Genomic DNA, 19,047 nt, shown 5'->3' on the forward strand with positions numbered 1-19,047 from the left:
TAGCCTTCTAGGCTTGTTGTGGGTCTACCACACAAGTAATACTATTAGAGAATCTTTGCTTCCATTAAATTAAATTATATATTTTATCAATGCATAACCACATTGCATTTTTTTAACATTGCATCAAAAGTAAAGTATACTGTCCATATCTACATACATCAGGGGTGGCCAACGGTAGCTCTCAAGATGTTTTTTTGCCTACAACTCCCATCACCCCAGCCAGCATGACCAATGGCTGGGGCTGATGGGAGTTATATGCAAAAAAACATCTGGAAAGCTACCGTTGGCCACCCCTGAGTCATAGATTATTAAAGGAGAGCAGTTAGCACAAGTCCAGTAAGTATTTTACCCACAGGTGACAAAGGCACCCCTTCTGAGAAGCAGTTTCCAATCAATTCAGCTTCCCATATTTCTAGATTTTTAAAATACTCTCCTAACAATAGCTAGCTGTCCAACTTGATAAGGGTGTGAATTCATGGCTAACCTGAATTCGAGCAGAGAGAAGGAGAGTCTTGTTAATTACCTGGAGACCGCAGCCATTAAATTGCAACTCTCAAAGTTGCCGTCTTATAACTGCAGACACCATACAGAGTTATTTTCAGTGGGTAGCCATGTTAGTCTGCATTTGAACAGTTAACTTCGAGTCCATTAGCACCTTGGAGACCAACAAGGTTTTCAGGGTATAAGCTTTCAGAGTCAGAACTCCTTTTGTGCAAAGTTATCTATACTTGAAACCTATGAAAAAGTTCATTCTTGCTACTTTTTAAAAATAGCAATTACAGGTTTCTCATACATACAAATATCTTTTGGCCAGTAGTCCCGCCACTAGGCAAACTAGACTATTGCCCAGGGTGCAGGCCTTTTGGGGGTCGCCGAATTGGGGGTCGGCCACATGACTCAGTGACATTATCAGTGCAGTGGGGAGGGGTGACAGACAGTTTAGGGCCAGCCCTGCTTTTGCCTCTCAACCAATGCACACTCCATCTTTTAAATACGTCTTCACTTCTGTGAAGTTGGTCATTCTTGCCATTCCCAGATGCTTCAGCACCTGGCCTCAACATACAATATCTGTTGATATGGGTCTGATGTATAAAAAGCCAGCAACACTTACCCTATATTTCTGGCCACATCTCTGACAATAGAATGCTCTGTGAAAGGTGAGATTTTTCACACTGTAGCCTGGTATTCATTTGTAGATAACTGTTAACTAGGTATGTAGGCTGAGCGCTAACTAGTCAAAAATAGACTTACTGATATTAACTTGGTAGGGGTTTTTTTTGTTTAACTGCACAATTTAGTTTACAGATGTTAAAATTAAGTGGCATCACTTGTGTAGTGATAGTTATATCCAGACACCCACCAGTTTAGTTCACGTCCTGATCACCAATTGTTATCAGGGGAAGATTGTTCAGCTGCTTCCAAATCAGTCTGGATATATATATTTTCATGACTGAACTGCTTTCTTTTATGATTAGATGGCTGAGATTTTTGTTAGTTGATGTTTACCACCTACATGGTTCATTATGCCTTCTGTGTCTACCCATATACCCAAGTAATCTTTATTAGCTAGTCATTGGTTATAATCGCTTGTCATACATTGACTGCATAGGCATAAAAAAGAAGGGGTTGCAATTCAACCAGTGCTTCTCATTTAAAGGATTGCAAAGGTGAGGAAGGTGCAAAGAGGGGAAGCAGTTCCATACTTTAGCTCTACACAAATCAGTCACTTTAAATATCTGACAGTGACCCTTGGAGATACGTGCCTCTTCTCTGGTCATTGGAGTGATTTAGTTCTCAGATTGGGCAAAAACAGCAACAACCAGGCCCTGTAGCACAAACAGGTACAAAGTTGCTTGATACTGTGCTATGCTCAAGTTGAACATCACTAAGAACAGATGAACCTCACAGTGAGTTTAAGAATGTTCGTCAAGGTATAAAGTTATAGAGAGAGCCAAGGGCAGATAGTCTCCTTTACATTTGCTATCATATTACAATTTTTCTGACCCTTTCGCCAACTACTGCAGACAATTCAGAGACTGAACAGAATGAAATAGGAAATGACTGCAACTGCAAACAGCTTCCAAGGATTTCCGATAACACTGAGGAACTGCTTAGTTGAGGAAGTGGAGAACCTGTGATTGCACAATAGTCTGTCATAGAGGAAGCCTCCCTTGTTTGATTATTTCCTTCATAGTTTTAGTAAGTTGCACACTCAGTTTTTCACAAAAAATTAATTTGCTTTTTATCTGCTGTATTTTTCCTCAATTTTTTTTCAAGGATTACATTTCTTTTTCCTATTTGCAGCAGAAGCAGGTACCTCTTATATGTAGTGCTTAATAAATATTATTTTCCAGTCTGGCAAAGGATATGCAGTTAAATAGATTTTATGCTCTCGATTGTTAGATATTGTTGTATACTATCAAATGTAATGAACACATCATCAAATTTGACAATGAACAACAATACCTTCCTAAGCAGAGTTACCTTGCGTCAAACCTATTGAAATCAAAGAGTTTAATTTATTTTAGGATCGCATTGCAAAATCCTATTGATCTCTAGATGTCTGAGATCTAAAAGAGTCTGCTATAATTTATATACTAATGAGAGGTAAGCACTTCTCTTATTTGGTACATATTCACATAGATGCAAAATTATGAAAAGCATTTCTTATCAGAAATATATTCAAGGTATCTAGGGTTGCACACATATGCATGCACACACACACATATTTGCACAATGGGGGGGGGAGTATTGTTTCTGTTGGTTGCCTGTGTTGTTAGTTCTTTTTAAAGGCCAAAAGAAAATCTCTAAATGAGGGTTATGCTCTGTAATTAATGAACCAGTTCAAAGTGATTGGTGGCCTAGATTGTAGGATCTGTTTGTAAGTTTCTTTTTTTCTTGGAAGGTTTGTGCATTTTTTAAAAACTTTAAAAACATTATTATTGAAGTGATGTTCAACAAAGCACTTTCACCAACTAGCAAGTGATTTTTTAAAAATATGGTGAATTGATGCTTTCCTTAAGCTTTTGGAGTTAGGATTTAGATTGGAAGAAGCTTCAGGGGGAAAGTGTACCTGCCTACTCTCAAAGGCGGTGCTCAAACGTTTTGGCCAGAATTTAGGCATGTTAGAGAGCAATCCTAAGCAGATCTACTCTGAATTACTCCCAGGAAAGTGCTTTTAGGAGTTCACTGAAAAATCTTTACTTCACTGCCTGAAAAACATTTGAGGTAGTAATAAGTTAATACTTCAACCTTCAAATTCCTATGTGGCCTGGGACCAACATATCTGCAGGACCGCCTGTCCCAGGCCTTTGGTTGAGGTGGCGAACACCTGAATATCTCAGCCTCCCCTGCCTATTTTCCCTCTGTAAAGAGATCACTCTGGCATCCGCTGAATGGGTCTTGTTCTTGCTACCATATGCCCTGCTTTTGTGAGAGGCTTGTGGAGTTTCTCTGAAGTTGGTTTTAAGTATTTTAAATTTGTACATTATATTTTATATTAGAAGACTGGCACCACAAGAAAAAACAGGTGAGTAACGTAAGTATTAGGATGACATATTAAAGCAGTACAGAAATTACATAATACGATCCAATTTACAATATGCTTTATACAGTAGTGAAACCAGCAAGTCCCAATCATTTATCCAAGTAAGTTTGTGAAATCATTTTGTACTACAGAACTTATTATCCATGCAGAAGATCACTCTGAGTTGTTCAGTTTGGCATAGTTTGCAGTGGGGTCCATTTAGATGGACATGTGGATGTGTATTGCAACTTTATTTTCCATTGGTAACAGTTCCACGTAGAAAGACCATATCCACACTCAGTTACTACTTGGGCCTACAGTTCTATATCCCTGTCAATAAAATGAGGCTATTTTTGCATGTGGATATTCTTGGTAGGACTGGCTAAGGAAGCTTGGGTGGCATGTTGAGGAAAGGAAAAGAAAGGTCCCCTGTGCAAGCACCAGTCATTTCCGACTGGAGTGACGTTGCTTTCACAACGTTTTCACGGCAGACTTTTTTACGGGGTGGTTTGCCATTGCCTTGCCCAGTCTTTTACACTTTACACTTTCCACGGCAGACTTTTTTACGGGGTGGTTTGCCATTGCCTTCCCCAGTCTTTCACACTTTCCCCTCAGCAAGCTGGGTACTCATTTTACTGACCTCAGAAGGATGGAAGGCTGAGTCAACCTTGGACTGGATATCTGAATCCAGCTTCCATTGGAATCGAACTCAGGTCATGAGCAGAGAATTCAGACCGCAGTACTGCTGCCCGCTCTCTCCCATGACTCTCCCCACCAAGGGGGGAGGTAAAAGGAAGAAAAATGTCTCCACTTTGTGCAGCTTTTCCTTTCCTGAACCCCTAAAAGTGGGCGTTCGTTTGGGGTTTTTTGGCAGTTCCCTCCCAGTTCTACAGTGTAGATGTGTATATTCTACTGTGGAGGCAGGTGCCTACCACTCACATGGAGAAGGCAAAATCTTATTATTTGTCTGCTATATTCCAAGTAATCAGAATGCAGCTGCAGTCTTTTGTGCACTCACCTGTTGAGTAAACCCCATTAATTGAAGTGGGAATTCCTTCCAAGTCAACTTGAATATGATCAGGCTGCACCTCTAAAGGTAAAATAACATTTGTTTGTATAATGGAGAAAGGAAAGAAAAGCTACCTTTTGACATATTTTTAATCTCTTTAGGAGCACTCTATTTCTTCCCCCCCACACACACACACTAACAGACAGGAAGTATCATTTTTCAAAATCACTGCCCTTCTAAACCATTTGAGGAGACTTCTTTTTGAACAAACAGTACAAAAGCTATTAAATCCGGTGAAAGAAAGCCATCTCAAAAAGCTTTCTCACTAAGTTCTGTGGAAGCATTTTGTTCAAATATTAGCTTCTCAGGGGATGGGGGGGGGGGAGAGGAACCCTCCTAGTCAAGTGAACCTGATGTCAAACAAGGAAGCCATCAACACAGGTAAAAATAGCTGTCCTACTACATTCTGATCTTTATGAATGTGCTTTCCTGCATCCTATCCAGTGTTTACTTTAAATAAAATAGAATGGGGGTAATAGAATCATGCGTGGAGGAAGATAAGATAAAAGAAACCATGCACAGTAAAGTTCATGCTGAATTGGTACAGTCATATCAATACAATTGTGTATAGCTTTGGAACCAGCACCCAAGTGGGGCAATTTGAGATATGAGATTGAATTCTCTTTCCTTGCACTTATCATCCATTGGCAAAAATGGGTAGTGATTTGATGCTTCTCACAATAAGTGTACAGGCACTTTTGATTTTCTTTGCTTAGGTTACTCAGCATTCCCATCTTTTGTGACTAGGTTGCCAGTTCTGCTGTAATGGTGACATATTACAGCTTGTAGCTTTGTACTAGTTCTCTGACAGCTGACCTGAGACAGTGCACAGACACAACAGTGCTTCATTGAACCAAAGTCAGCTGCTTTTCCAAAATATTGTTTGCAGCTGAACTCAAAAACCTGGGGTCATGTGGACAAAGAGTGAGAAGGACTTGACTTGTGTTTTTAAGGATTGATGACCACTGCAGCTAAGTCTGTTCAGAATTAATATATCTTCAATATGATAGCATTGACTTGTTTTTAATGACTTTTTGCTTTTATACTTTATTTTTTTTCTGATTTTATGGTATTGTTTTTATAGAGGTGTTGTATAAATTGCCTAAATAAATAGTAGGATCTGTCTGCAATGGCTTTCTCCTGACGGATAAAAGATACAGGGATTAACCTGGATGACTTGCCTCAGCAGCCTCTGTAGCTGTGAACAAAGTACCTGTGATAATTGCATGCATAGAACTGGGGGTGAAATTTTGGTATTTCGGCTTTTATTGCCAAGAATATACAGAACTGCGTCCTTTAGCTTTTATTGCCAAGAATGTACAGAACTGTGTATAATAAAACAGCACTGAAATATGTAGAATGTGTTTCATCTTACTTTTTAAAAAGCATCATATATGGAGCAAGAAAAGAAAACCTTGAACTAAGCCTAATTCTGTAATATTACTCATAAGTATTACTTCTGTCCAATTTTTGTACTCCAGCTGGCAGTGTCACTAACAGAGCAAAAAAAAAAAATTAACATTATTTTTAGTAGCTGTTAAAACTTATGCAGTCAGCTTGGAATTCTCTTTAAGGACCACAAACGATTATGAGCAGAAATGTGTGTATTGTATTTGAAGCTTAAACGCTGGATATTTCAGCAGTATTTTTAAACTAAAAAAACCCCTTTTAGTATCTTTAGGATTGAATTCAAAATGGATTTTGCTTGTTTGTTGTTTGGTTCTGGCATGTTTTGAAAAAGCAGATAAGGCTATACATACTGTAGGGAGAAAGAATATAGGCTTAAGGAATTTAATGGGTCTTACAGGAGATAATGGGATTTACATGCTCAAAAGTTTGGGATTAGTTGTATATTTAATCCTTCTAAGCCTCAGTGGGCACATTTATCTTGATTTATATTGCCTGGTTGCCAGTAAATTTGCAGGTGTTCCTGAAAACTTCATCTTGAGTTTTTAGCAAACTCCTTGTGAGGTGAGTGATGCTGCTTTAGTTGAAGCTGCATAAGCATAGAGATGGCAGCAGGTATTCATTTCATATGTTGGTCATTGGACGTACTCATTAAATAGCAAGGCACACATTATATGCCAGAGACATAAGCAACTCAGCATTCTCTAGTCTCAGGAACCTGGTTATAGGGATTTGTTAAGTTTTCTGTCTGGAAGAAAAGGCAGAAGAAATAGAAGTGGACAAGTTAGGCAGTGAACAAGTAGTGCAAGATCCAATAAGTTTGATTCCAGGGTTCGAGTTGCTGGGATGCAATCTTCAATTGCATTAGTTTTTAAAAAAATAAAAATTAAACTCAGGTGTGCTAAATAGAGCCTAATGTGATCTAGTATGTTTATTTTGACACAGTAATAAGCTGATTTTTAAAGAATCTCATTTTAATTTTATATTGTTGTCCCAATAACTACAAATATTTACATTGAAATACTTGTGGAAATTATTTTATTAGAATAATACCTGTAAAAATTAAAAACAATAACATGCATTTCCCTATATTATTTCAAATTGGGGGGAGGGAATCAAAGGTACTGAAAACCGCTGACATACTAATTTGACTGCACCTAAAGAGCTGTACATGACAGGCCATGGACTTGTTTATCTATGTTCCCTTTTCAGCAGAATTAAACTCGCATCCATGCTGACAGGAGCACCTCTTGTTAGTTCCCTATCAGATTGTTAATGACATCCCTTGCCTTTTAAAGTTATTGTTATGCCAATAAAGGTTTTTGGATTGGACATCCCTTGCACCATGATAGAGGAGACAAATGAGAACTGCATTTAAAAAAAATGACCTACAAAAGACAAATCATGTGAAAGCATAAACTTTTTAAAAATTAATGTGTCCCTCATGAGGCTGCCTTTGAAAATTGTTGAGAAAATTCAGCTGGTCCAAAATGCATTAATCAAGCTGCTATCAGGGATGGGTTACAGGGATCTTAGTAGCTCTCTGTTGAAAGATCTGTACTGGATGCCTGTTTCCCAGCACCAAAGCGCTGGTTGGTTCTTACCTATAAGACCCTAAACAGCTTAGAGTCCATGTTGACTTCCTCCTGTACTGTCCATCCTGCCAATTAAGACTTTCCTCCTGAGCACTGCCAGGGCTTTTTTGTAGCAGGAACTCCTTTGCTTATTGGGCCTCACAGCCCTGATGTAGCCAATCCTCCCAAGAGTTTACAGGGCTCTTTGTACAAGGTCTACTGTAAGCTCTTGAAGGATTGGCTACATCGGGGGGCACAGCCAAATATGCAGATATGCTACCCAAAAAGCCCTGAGCCCTGCTCTTTGTGTGTTTGTGCCCCTACTTTCAGAAGTGAAGCGGGGACAGCAAGAAAGGTTTTTTCCCCCTAATTACACTGTGAAATGCCCTTCCCATTGAGACTGTCTGGCACCCTAGGTAAGGCTAACTTCTAACACCCCCCCCCCCATTCAGCGTCCCCAGAAGGCCAGCACCCCAGGCAGTCACCTAGTTTGCCTAGTGGCAGGGCCAGCCCTGATTGAGACTCATCTGGCACCAGCCCTGCTGTCTTTTAAGTTCAAGTCTTTTAATTTAACTTATTTATTTATTTGATTTATATCCCGCCCTCCCCGCCGAAGCAGGCTCAGGGCGGCTCACAACATAAAATCCCACAAACAATTAAATTAATGAGTATTAAAATTACACATTCAGTAATAAAATAGATATACAATTATTAAAACAGTTAAAAACAGAAAAAAACATATTGAGTTGGTGCTATTCTGGTGGGGACAGCTTTCTTCCACTTCTCTTAAATACTGGTGCCGAGTCAATTGAATGCCAGCTGGAAGAGGACAGTCTTGCAGGCCCTGCAGAACTGCACAAGGTTCTGCAAGGCCCTCACTTCATCTGGCAGTTGGTTCCACCAGCAGGGGGCTACAATTGAGAAGGCCCTGTCTCTGGTTGATTTCAATCGGGCCTCCTTCGGCCCGGGGATTATTAATAGATTTTGTGATCCCAATCTGAGTACTCTCTGGGGAACATGTGAGAAAAGACGGTCCCTAAGGTAGGCAGGTCCTAGACCATATAGGGCTTTAAAGGTAATAACCAGCATCTTGTAACAAATCCGGTATACTATTGGCAGCCAGTGCAGTTCCTGCAGTCCCGGCTGAATGTGCTCCCACCTGGGAAGCCCCAATAACAGCTGAGCAGCCACGTTCTGCACTAGCTGCAACTTACGGCACAAGGGCGGTCTCACGTAGAGGGCATTACAGTAGTCCAGCCTCGAGGTGACCGTTGCATGGATCACTGTTGCCAGGTCGCCATGCCCCAGGAAGGGGACCAACTGCCTTGCCTGCCTAAGATGGAAAAACTCGGATTTAGCAGTGGCTGTTATCTGGACCTCCAGAGTCAAGGCAGGCTCCAGTAGTGCCCCCAAGCTCTTGACCATGTGCGCCATTGCCAGTGGCGCACCGTCAAACAGCGGTAGGGGAATTTCCCTTCCCAGACCGCCACGACTCAAGCAAAGGACCTCTGTCTTCGCTGGATTGAGCTTCAATCTACTCAGCTTAAGCCATCCAGCCATGACTCATAGCGCCAGGTCCAATTTTTCTGGGACACAGTCAGGCCGGTCATCTATCAGTAGATAGAGCTGGGTGTCATCAGTGTACTGGTGACAACTCAACCCATACTTCTGGGCAATCTGGGCATGGGGGCGCATGTAGATGTTGAACAACATCGGGGAGAGCACCGCCCCCTGAGGCACCCCGCAGTCAAGCACATGCCTCCGGGACAGTTCACCCCCAATCGCCACCCGTTGTCCCGACCATCAAGGAAGAAGGAAAGCCATTGCAAGGCCAACCCCTGAATCCCTGTGTCGGCGAGACAGCGGGTCAGCAACCGATGGTCGACCGTATCGAATGCTGCCAATAGGTCCAACAACATCAGTACCGCCGAGCCGCCTCAATCCAGATGCCGCTGTCTCTGTCCTGTCTCTGTCCTGGGTGGAAGCCAGACTGTTGAGGGTCTAGGACAGAAGTGTCATCCAGAAAGCTCTGTAACTGTAGCACTATTACCCTCTCAATAATTTGACCCAAAAAGGGTAAATTTGAGACCGGCCAGTAATGAGGAGTTGGTCTTTTAAACTGGTTTTCACTTACTGCTTCTAACCTGATTGTAGTAGATTAATAGATTATTAGTAGTTGCAACTTTTATGGTGTTTATGTTTGTAGTATGTTTTACTTGGTAAACTCCCTTGAGCAGGGTCTGTGGAGAGGCAGCATAGAAATCTTATAAATAATCTGAGTTATTATTATATATGTGTGGTTTAATTCCTCTGATCCCAGGATACAAATCAATAAAACATACATGTATGTTTTTACGCAATTCCCAGAGATGATCACCAGGAAAAAGTAATTACAACTTTGAAACTGTCAAGCTTGCCCAGTATTATCTTGGCAAAAAGCATCTATTCATTGTTGTTGATCTTGTAAAACAATGACTCTTTAGAAATGGAAAAATCTCTGCTTTTCATCTCTTAGGAGTATAATGGGTGGATTATAAACTGTATTTAATATTAGATTTGTCTTTGGCCACACTTAGTTCCTTTTTGCAAGTGGCATGATAATTCATGCAAACCATCGTGATACAGTTACTCTGCACCATTTTGGCCTGTAATGGCAAAGATACCAGAGGCTGAATCATCTTAATGCCTTTGTATTTCTAGATTTCCTTTTTAGCCGCTGTGCTTTAATTGTCAGTTTTGTAAATTGTTAGTGTTTTTTAATCTGAAGAACCCATCTTAATTCCCTGTCACTGAGAAGGCTGGTTTTTGCAAAACTCAGTAAGTTTCTGATCTTTGCATCTACTTAGAGGAAGCAGTCCCAAGCGCATGCACAGCCTCATGCCTGCATTCACAGTTTTTGCTGAAACTTGTTCTTATGTTTCCTGTCTGCTGATAACGCAGTGAATGTTTCTGTGAAATGTCAACTGTGAGATAAAAGAGCAACCTTTGATCCAGTACATGAAATCCTACAGTTTTTCCTTGGCAACATGCACACAAGCAGTACCCAAACAGTGACTCAGCTGTGTACCTTAATGCTTCAAAAGTGTTTAATTAGGTTGCGCATATGCACATTATTTCTTATCCGAACTGCTCCTGTTTGTATCTTCATAAGAGAGCAAAGTGACTGGTGCTAAAGTGGCAGGCACCTATAATGCCAAGAGTATTTATTTGTCCTGTAGCTCAGTAATTGTGTTTCAAGATAACTGGTGTGTAACTTTTAACAGTTATAACCAACACTATAAGAGAACTTACTGAAGCCCCAGTTCAGATTAGTGGTACCACCCATGTTTAAAATGAAAAACTTTTCAAAACATCTTGCCAAATAAAGATTTGTCCTGGTTTTGAGATAAATTGGACGTCCAGATCTACTGTTGGAATATACAACTCATAGTACCGTTTTTTTCATTAAGCAGGCATTTGTGGCAGCTCCTAACCAGGGTATGCAGGGCTGGCTTTACCATTAGGCAAACTGAAATGGCAGTGACCCCAGGTGGGGGCTTTTGGGATTGTCAGTGTTCTGTTCTTTCTGCCAACTGCCAGCCTTCCATCTTTTTTTCCCGGCCTTTACTTCCTTCATGTCTGCCTAGGAACTGGAGAAGCTAATCTTTGCTTTTTCGCTCCTAGTTGGCTTTATAAAAGCAACACAAGCCATGGAAAATTTCTCATGATGTATTTTTCTATGAAAAAAAATCTTCCCCACATATGTAACTAAAGTCTGCTTGTCTCTAGTTGGGCAATGAATTAGTAATGATTGATCAGCTAAATACAGGGTATGAAGCACGAATGAACACTGGTGCTTTACCTGATCTAGACTTGTACCTGGTGTATTTCCCTTGTCTTGCCAATATTGTTTAATGTTTTGTTTAATATTGTCAGAGCTTTTTATTGTGGGAAAAGCCCAGCAGAAACTCATTTTCATATTAGGCCACACCCCCTGATATCACCATTGTTTCATGCAGGGCTTTTTAAAGAAAAGGCCCAGGAGAAACTCATTTGCATATCAGGCCACACCCCATGGTGCTAAGCCAGCCAGAACTGCATTCCTGCTTTTAAAAAGCTGTTAATATTGTTTAAATTATTTAAATTTGAATCAGAAAATTTTCCAGTTCAGATTTGTCCTGCAACAGTGTCTATGACTGGACTTTCTGAGATTCCTTTCTCTTGTGAGAGTTGGGCCATGAACTCTAAAGCTACCATCGCAGCCACCTTAATCTTACATTGTTTTGCAAATGCATTTGAAAGTTGGCCGAGAAATCTGTTGACTGTAACCTAAGAAATTAATTGTACCTTGCAGATTTGTATTAACTAGTGGTAATGTATTTTGACAGGCTTTTCATGTGCAAATTTTAAAACATCTTTCACTGGAAAATTGCAACAATTTGCTGCTAATATTGTTCATTATTTTTTGCAACAAGATTTAAAAAAAAAAATAGTCAGGTTTTCCCAGGTGTCACTTGTCTGTCTTATTCTATCAGCTTCAAGCATATACTATAATGTATTTAGAATTTCATGTACTGTTTGAATTACAGAAACCTGTTCCCCAGAGAGTACTGAGATCGGAAGAGAGTACTGAGATCGGGAACTCAAAATCTCCTAGTTATCCCCGGGCCAAAAGAAGCCCGCTTAAAATCTACAAGGGACTGGGCCTTTTCTGTTACGGCCCCCTCCTGGTGGAACCAGCTGCCGGAAGAGGTGAGGGCCTTGCGGGACCTCGCCCAGTTCCGCAGGGCCTGTAAGACAACCCTCTTCCGGCTGGCCTATGACTAGCTGGTACAAGAAACTGAGTGTAGTTACACTAGATGTCTGCTGTCCCTAATGTTTTAAATGGTTTAAATGTCTTAAAATTTTAAATGTATTAACTATTTTAACTGTTTTTATGCTTAAATTCTATTTATGTCAAATTCTTATGTTGTGAGCCGCCCTGAGCCACTTGTTGGGAAGGGCGGGATATAAATCATAAAATAAATAAATAAATAATTCATTTGGGAAAGCTGCAATATACTTGGGTTTAGAAAAATGTCTTATTGCTTCCTCATTATGATTATTTGCAGTATACATTGTCATGTCTGTAGAAAGGTTTATGAACCAATTGCAGGTGTTACTCGTCAGTAGACACAATTAGTCTGACCTCATTGACAAATAATATCATGTTATGCAAAACATTTTATTTTGCAGTCTCCATAACATAGCTTAATAAACACATACAGATTCTGAAGCATTCTCAACTTTGGCTGCAGTCCTAAGTGTTGTGTATTGAGTTATGTGCTTTTTGTCTTGAGTTTGAAGCAGATGCCCATTGCTCTCCAGGATCCTTATGCCTGCATTCTGATTGGCCATTCTCTCAGAACTGGCCAGTCAGGACACAAGGCATTTCTCCAGGAAATGCAAATAAAGGATCCTGGAGACCAGAACGGGATTGGTTGGTGCCTGCCAGCAGGGTGTAGTTAAACCTTCCCAAACTGTACATAGTTCGCCGTGTTGATTGTGTTTCCTTGTGATTGTGCTTGCTAATAAAGAGTTGTGTTGAATGAAAGCTGGCTGAACTCACTATTTAACACTAAGAAAGCTTGCCTGGGAGGAAGCCTAGGATTAAGATTTAAGTAGACCTGTTTAAGATTGCACCCTTTGTGTTTCAACCATTTTATTACTTAGGATTAGAATTTTCTCTTCTTCGTAATGTAAAGTATTGCTTTGCAAGGGAAAAAAAGATTAAAGATGAAATAGAAACAAAGCTAAAACCCTCTCTCTTCCCCCCCCTTCTTTATAAACCATGTAGCAGGCCATATAAAGCTGATAAGACTTTCTGAGCAATCATTCTGGTTGCCTAAACATCCAAGGCCATTGTTGGGATTTTTTGTTTAGCTGAGCAGTATAAGAATTACAGGAAGAAATCAGGAATGCGTAAAGGCAAAATGTTCAGATAGCTGGCTGCTACACAATCCTGTGTAACTCACTTGGCTCAGAAATAGTTGAAATTTTTTCATCCATCCATCCATCCATCCATCCATCATCTATCTATCTATCTATCTATCTATCTATCTATCTATCTATCTATCTATCTATCTATCTATCTATCTATCTATCTTTACCTGGGAGCTAGAACAAGCAGTTTTTGAGACTCTGTGATAAACTAAAGACCATTTCAACTATACTGGCAGATTGTTTGGGGAAGTTGTTGAACAGGTTTGTTAGGCTTGGGATTTAAGCACCCTTTTACATTACTTGATGTTTGAAGAGGGAGAAGTGCCAGGGAGTGTTTCCTGGCTGAGAGGCAATCCAAGCAAAAACACAATGATTCTTGGCTTGATTGTAGGAAATAACTTGAAAATGGGAAGAGGCTACCTTTTCCCCTTAGGTTTTATTTTTAGTGATTATAACAGGCACACGTTGAGTTTTGATTAAATCTCCAACTTAGATTACAGTAAAAGAGAAAATCAGATTGTCTTTATCTACCCAGACGATGGGAACTTGTGCTAACTTTTAGTGCAGGAGAAGGTACCATTGTCTTTTCCCCCCACCTAAAATGTAGAAAAGAGTGATGCGCCATATATGTGGAATTATCTAACCACCCAGTAATTGCACTGAGCATGAACGCTGGCGACCATTCAGTTTCTGAGTATATAGAACATTAGTCTGTGATGTTCAAATGAGGAGGGCTGTTCCTTGCATGGAAACAAATAAGTTGTTTTTGTTTATGCTTGTGAATTCACTCTTCTTAAGAGATAAACTAGAAATGTGGTGAAAGATTCATAGCTGCTTTGAAAATGGGGGAAGAGAAAGCACTTAATGCTTTTCACCCATATTTATTTATTCCAGAAATGTATATGCCACCTCACCAGAGACCTGTTTTCTTTCATGGTTTAAATGGCCTTCCCTGAAGGTGTAGTTTGCCCTAAGGAGGAAAAATGATTGTTCTTTCCCTATAGGGTTAGTTACACCTTTTGAGAGAGCAATTTAGGTTGTGGAAAACTCATGGGAAATCCCTTTTCTCAGTAATGCGGGCAGCCCAAGTGAGATTGCTAATTAGTGTTTTAAAAACAGCAGGAGGTTCTGGTCACATGTCTCTCGTATCCCTGCTTAGCCCTTAATTTCAAAGGCAAGAAAAATAGGGGAAATATCCTTTCTTTAGGAGGCCAATGCTGGTTCATAAAGGAGAGGAAATGGGCTGCTTCTCCCTGACAGAACAAAACCTGGATGCCTGCCATTAAGCAGGCTAGAAATATTTTGCGCTCCCACTAAACCAGCTGTCTGGAAGTTATCGAAGTGCAGCTGTTTCCAGGGCTTTCCTCTGCCAGTCATCTGGAAACTGGCATGATACTGACTGGGGAAGAGATATTGGCTTCCCACATGATGCTGGGCTTCTTATGCTCCCTTGGTGCATAGGAGGTAGGAAAAAATGGCAGCTCCTGCATCACTGGCATGATGGGAGAAGGTACTAATGAGGACTGAGTGAGGGAAGGTGATGGTTATTCTGGCAGCTAGCAGTTGCAGTAATGGTTCTGAAACTTTCAGAAGTCAGGCCTGCTTTTTAAACACCTTTTGGGACTTGGTTACAAATTTAACTCCATACAACTTTCTTCCTCCCCAACACAAAACTCAGGAAACAGTCAACACTGAACAGGTTCACACTCTGTTTCTCACGTCTAATATTTGTAAATGTATAGTATTACTAACAAATGGTATTGCATGACCATTTTGTATAGTAATCAGATGCAAACCTAAATTTGCCATCAAAGCACCCATAGCCTATTTTTCTAGCTGTTTCATCTCCCCATTCCTGGTGACCTTGAGATCTACCAGTGAGAGAATCATTGCCCACTTTTGGGTTGAAACTCCTATTTTGAGAACTGTTAAGTTGCAAAGAAAAGAAATCATTGGCTGTCCAAAAGACTTGTGGTCTTTTTCAGTAAGGTTCACATAGGCCAATCTGTTTAAGCCTCCATTCCTTTTGTTGGGCCCCTTCATTAGTCACCGCCTTATCTTCCTACGTTCACCTGAAGCACTGCCTTAGAGAACAGCCACACTCTAAAAACCCGCTGCGCTTTCTTTCTGAGCTTCAGCCAAGCCACTACCACTGCCCGCCCAGCCTGCCCTCCTTTGCTTTGGCAGCTCCTTCTGGTCTGATAGAGGAAAGCTGTGTTGGTCCTAAGCTGTGCCTTGGTGCGCTCCTCCCTTCCTCCAGCTTAAAAAAAAAACTTTTGGAAAGAGACTCCATGTGTGAGAGGGAGAACGAGACAGCAAGAGAGAGAGAGACAGCAGGGGAGAGTAAGCAAGAGAAAGATCAACAGCGAGAGAGAAGGAGAGGGAGAGAGAAAGTGAACAAAAGCGAGAAAGAGAGTGGGAGAGACAGCTGGGGCCAGGCGAGCTGGGGAAGGCAGGGGGTGACCCTGAGCTGTGTGGCAAGGCTCTGAGGGGGTAGCTTCTTCCCTGACAATATTCTCCTGCCCCCCCCTCCCCCAAAGTTGGATTCTGTGGCCTGCTGCAGGCTGCTTGGGCAGGCAGGGGTTTTCTCGCTAGTAGTGAGGGGAAATGAGCACCTGGGGGCGGGCGGAGGCTGAAAGCAGAACCGGGAAGAAGCAGCCAAGTCCCACAGCCCCTCCCCCCATTTTTTAATCTCCTGGGCCCCTTTAGGAGATATTTTTTGGCTACAGGTCTGGGTAGGCAGTGAATGAAATGCCACAAATTTTTCTACTGGTAATTTCAGATTACTTAATAACAAAGAAAGCTGCCTACGTCCTTCCATTTTTTTCTTCACCACCTTTCATTTCTTCAGTGAGGTTTTGCAGAGTTGAATCTCCAAAATCTTTTAATGTTGGTTCAGATTGACAACAGGGTGAGGGGTTGTTACACAGAGGCAGGCAATGGCAAGCCTCCTCTGAACATCCCTTGCCTTGAAAACCCTGCAGGGTACAGCACTTTCCACTACCAAGTGGCATAAAAGGTTGCAAAAAAAGACTGGATTTGGTGCTTTTATGGCTTTAAAAACTTGGGCTAGGTTATTTAACATTGAAGTGGCAACTATTTGAATTGGTTTACATTTGTTTCCGTGGGATTTATATGTATAGCTCTCCCATAGGGATAAAATTATCATAGATTCTTGTTCAGTTGTTAGTTGATAAGAGAAAACATCCTGACTGTATGCTGTTAAAATAGTGACATGTTCAGGGAGATTTGAATGGACAAGTGAGTGAAACTTCTTCCCCTTCCTGCAATCATTATGATTAAAGGGTCCATGCAATTTTTCTAATTTTTTAAAAATAAGCATTGCTAGGAACTACCCTCTTCTCCTTATGTTACAGTCCTCAGTTCAGAGTTTTCCTCCCAACTCAGCTGTTTTCCATTATTGGTATTGGGCTATGAGAAAAATATCTTTCTGATGTATCATAAGTGTGTGTGTCTGCAGTTGGCATTAGCCTCATTACCCCCACCCACCCCCAATCTGTAGAGCAAGCCTCTGGTCTCTTATAGTGTGAAGGCAGCCTGGCCTACTGTATGTATAGTTTTCCATTTTCCGAAGCCCTGTTTGCCTGCCAGTGGGTACAAGCAAGCTCTTTGCCTCTGTGTCCTGCAAAGCAGGCAAGCTGGCTGCTTGTTTCAGAAGCTATGGAAACCATAGCTGCTCAGCCTTTGTCCCCCTTGCCTGTGAGCTTCCTATCAATGTGAGGAAATCTGCCCTCTCCACCTCATCAGGGAGGTTTGCCAGTGGCTGTCTGGTAGGCGGGCATAACCCCAAAGTAGGTCAGCGTTTGTTGGAAAGTTAGACGGTATACATAGAAACACCAAATGGGATGATACTATTTGATGGGAACATTGTTGTGGTTGCATGATGTCCTTATCACGTACAGGTTTCACTGTTTCCTTCACTGCTGTTCCTGAGGCCTAAGAAAAAAAGAAGAGCTGAAATAGGTGTTACCTTTTATATTTACCACCTTTCAGTGTCTTTTTTTCCTCTTCCAGCAATCTGATGCAACTGTTTTATGCCCAGCGCTTTCTAAAAGAATCCACCTTTTCTAAAAGAATCCATTTTTGCCTGTAACCCATCCTGTTTCCCCAAAAAAACTTGAAACAACTTGTATTTTTCTCCCCTGCCATTTTTCTGTTGTTGGGTTTTGTTTTATTTTTGTTTTGTGTACAAAATACCCAGATGGATGAATAGTTCTAAAGACATTGAAGTCTTGGCATGTTGTTTTTTTTTAATACACTCAATTTTTTGTGATACTTTTGTTGTTCCTTAATATAACTTGAATGTAGAACAGTTGCATTTATAATGTAAAAGAACATTCTGACCAATGCAAGTTTTGCATTATAAATCCCTTGTAGAGAGAACTCTTTGAAGGTTCATATGTGCAACTGAATTTTTAATTGCCTCAGTCTGCATACTCATCAACATAATTGTATTCTTGTAGCACTGCTGGGAACAACAGGTTATTCCAACTCAAGGAAAAAAATCTGTATCAATTTAGCCTACAGCCTGACCGAATCAGTATTATTTTGCTGAGATAAATTGATAGCTGCAGCATTCTCTTCTCATGAATTTACACCTGTCCATAAGATTTGTTTTCTGAATTGAGCATATTGTTATAACTTGCTGGGTTGAAAGTGCTTTTTAAAAAGTAATGCAATTATGTATAAATTTTAGCATTATCAACTCCAGTTAGTACAGTACTGATAATTCATTCATACTAAGCCTCTTGACCTGTTATTTCTCCCTCAAGACCTGATGAATTACTTGTTTTCTTCACAGGTCTAATTACAACAACATCAAGAAGACTTGACCGAGAACAGCAAGCAGAGCACATACTAGAGGTAAATTATGCTCTTGACCGTTTGCATCTACACATTTCCCATGCATATCTCCCTAAATATGTTTCTTTTATATTATGGATTCCTAATGTTCACTTGAGAGGCCACTGCTGGGGATGGGAGTGTGTGTGTTCAAACAGAAAAGAGACTATATCAATGTTACAAATTTTGGCTTAAAGGAGAATATTGCAAACCAATATTGTAACATTCTCACCTCCCAAACCCACATTTGGCTGCAGATGGCATAGCTTACTTCCCTCAGCTTGTTTAAAGAATGTCATATCCCATCCCCAGTATTTGCTTCAAAAGAAGGCTGAGTCCTCCCTACCCTTCCAGGAGATTGAAAGTGTATGACTGTCTCTGAACTGAAAGCCCTTACATCAGTCAGTTAACAGGCAAGGGAAGGCAATGTGTGTGGAGGAAAATGGTGAAAATGGATTTGGAAACAGCCCACAGTTTCTTTGGAGGGGGAGGTAGGAAACTATTGAAGGTTATGCTTTCCTCCACTTCTTGAGGGTTTTAACTATAAGAGAAGCTGGGAGTTTCTGGAACAGTGTTTCCAGCATGCTTTTCTCTTTCAAAATCTGGTGCCTACAGGACTAATTCAAATAAAGACTGTGGTATGTCCC

At 40.7% G+C, this 19,047-nt stretch overlaps 1 protein-coding gene across 7 annotated transcripts in view; it reads left to right on the forward strand.

The window, feature by feature from the left end:
* Positions 1-19,047, forward strand: part of FAT1 (FAT atypical cadherin 1) — a 157,500-nt gene that overhangs the window by 60,978 nt on the left and 77,475 nt on the right. For all 7 annotated transcript variants that reach the window (XR_009555787.1, XM_060246423.1, XM_060246424.1 and 4 more), the window contains exon 3: positions 18,360-18,421. Coding sequence is in view for 6 of the 7 variants with exons in the window: in XM_060246423.1 (XP_060102406.1) it covers positions 18,360-18,421 (62 nt within the window). In the remaining variant the exon portion in view is untranslated. The remainder of the gene's footprint in view (positions 1-18,359; positions 18,422-19,047) is intronic.

The sequence above is a fragment of the Heteronotia binoei genome, chromosome 9 (assembly GCF_032191835.1).
Source record: "Heteronotia binoei isolate CCM8104 ecotype False Entrance Well chromosome 9, APGP_CSIRO_Hbin_v1, whole genome shotgun sequence".
NCBI lineage: Eukaryota > Metazoa > Chordata > Lepidosauria > Squamata > Gekkonidae > Heteronotia > Heteronotia binoei.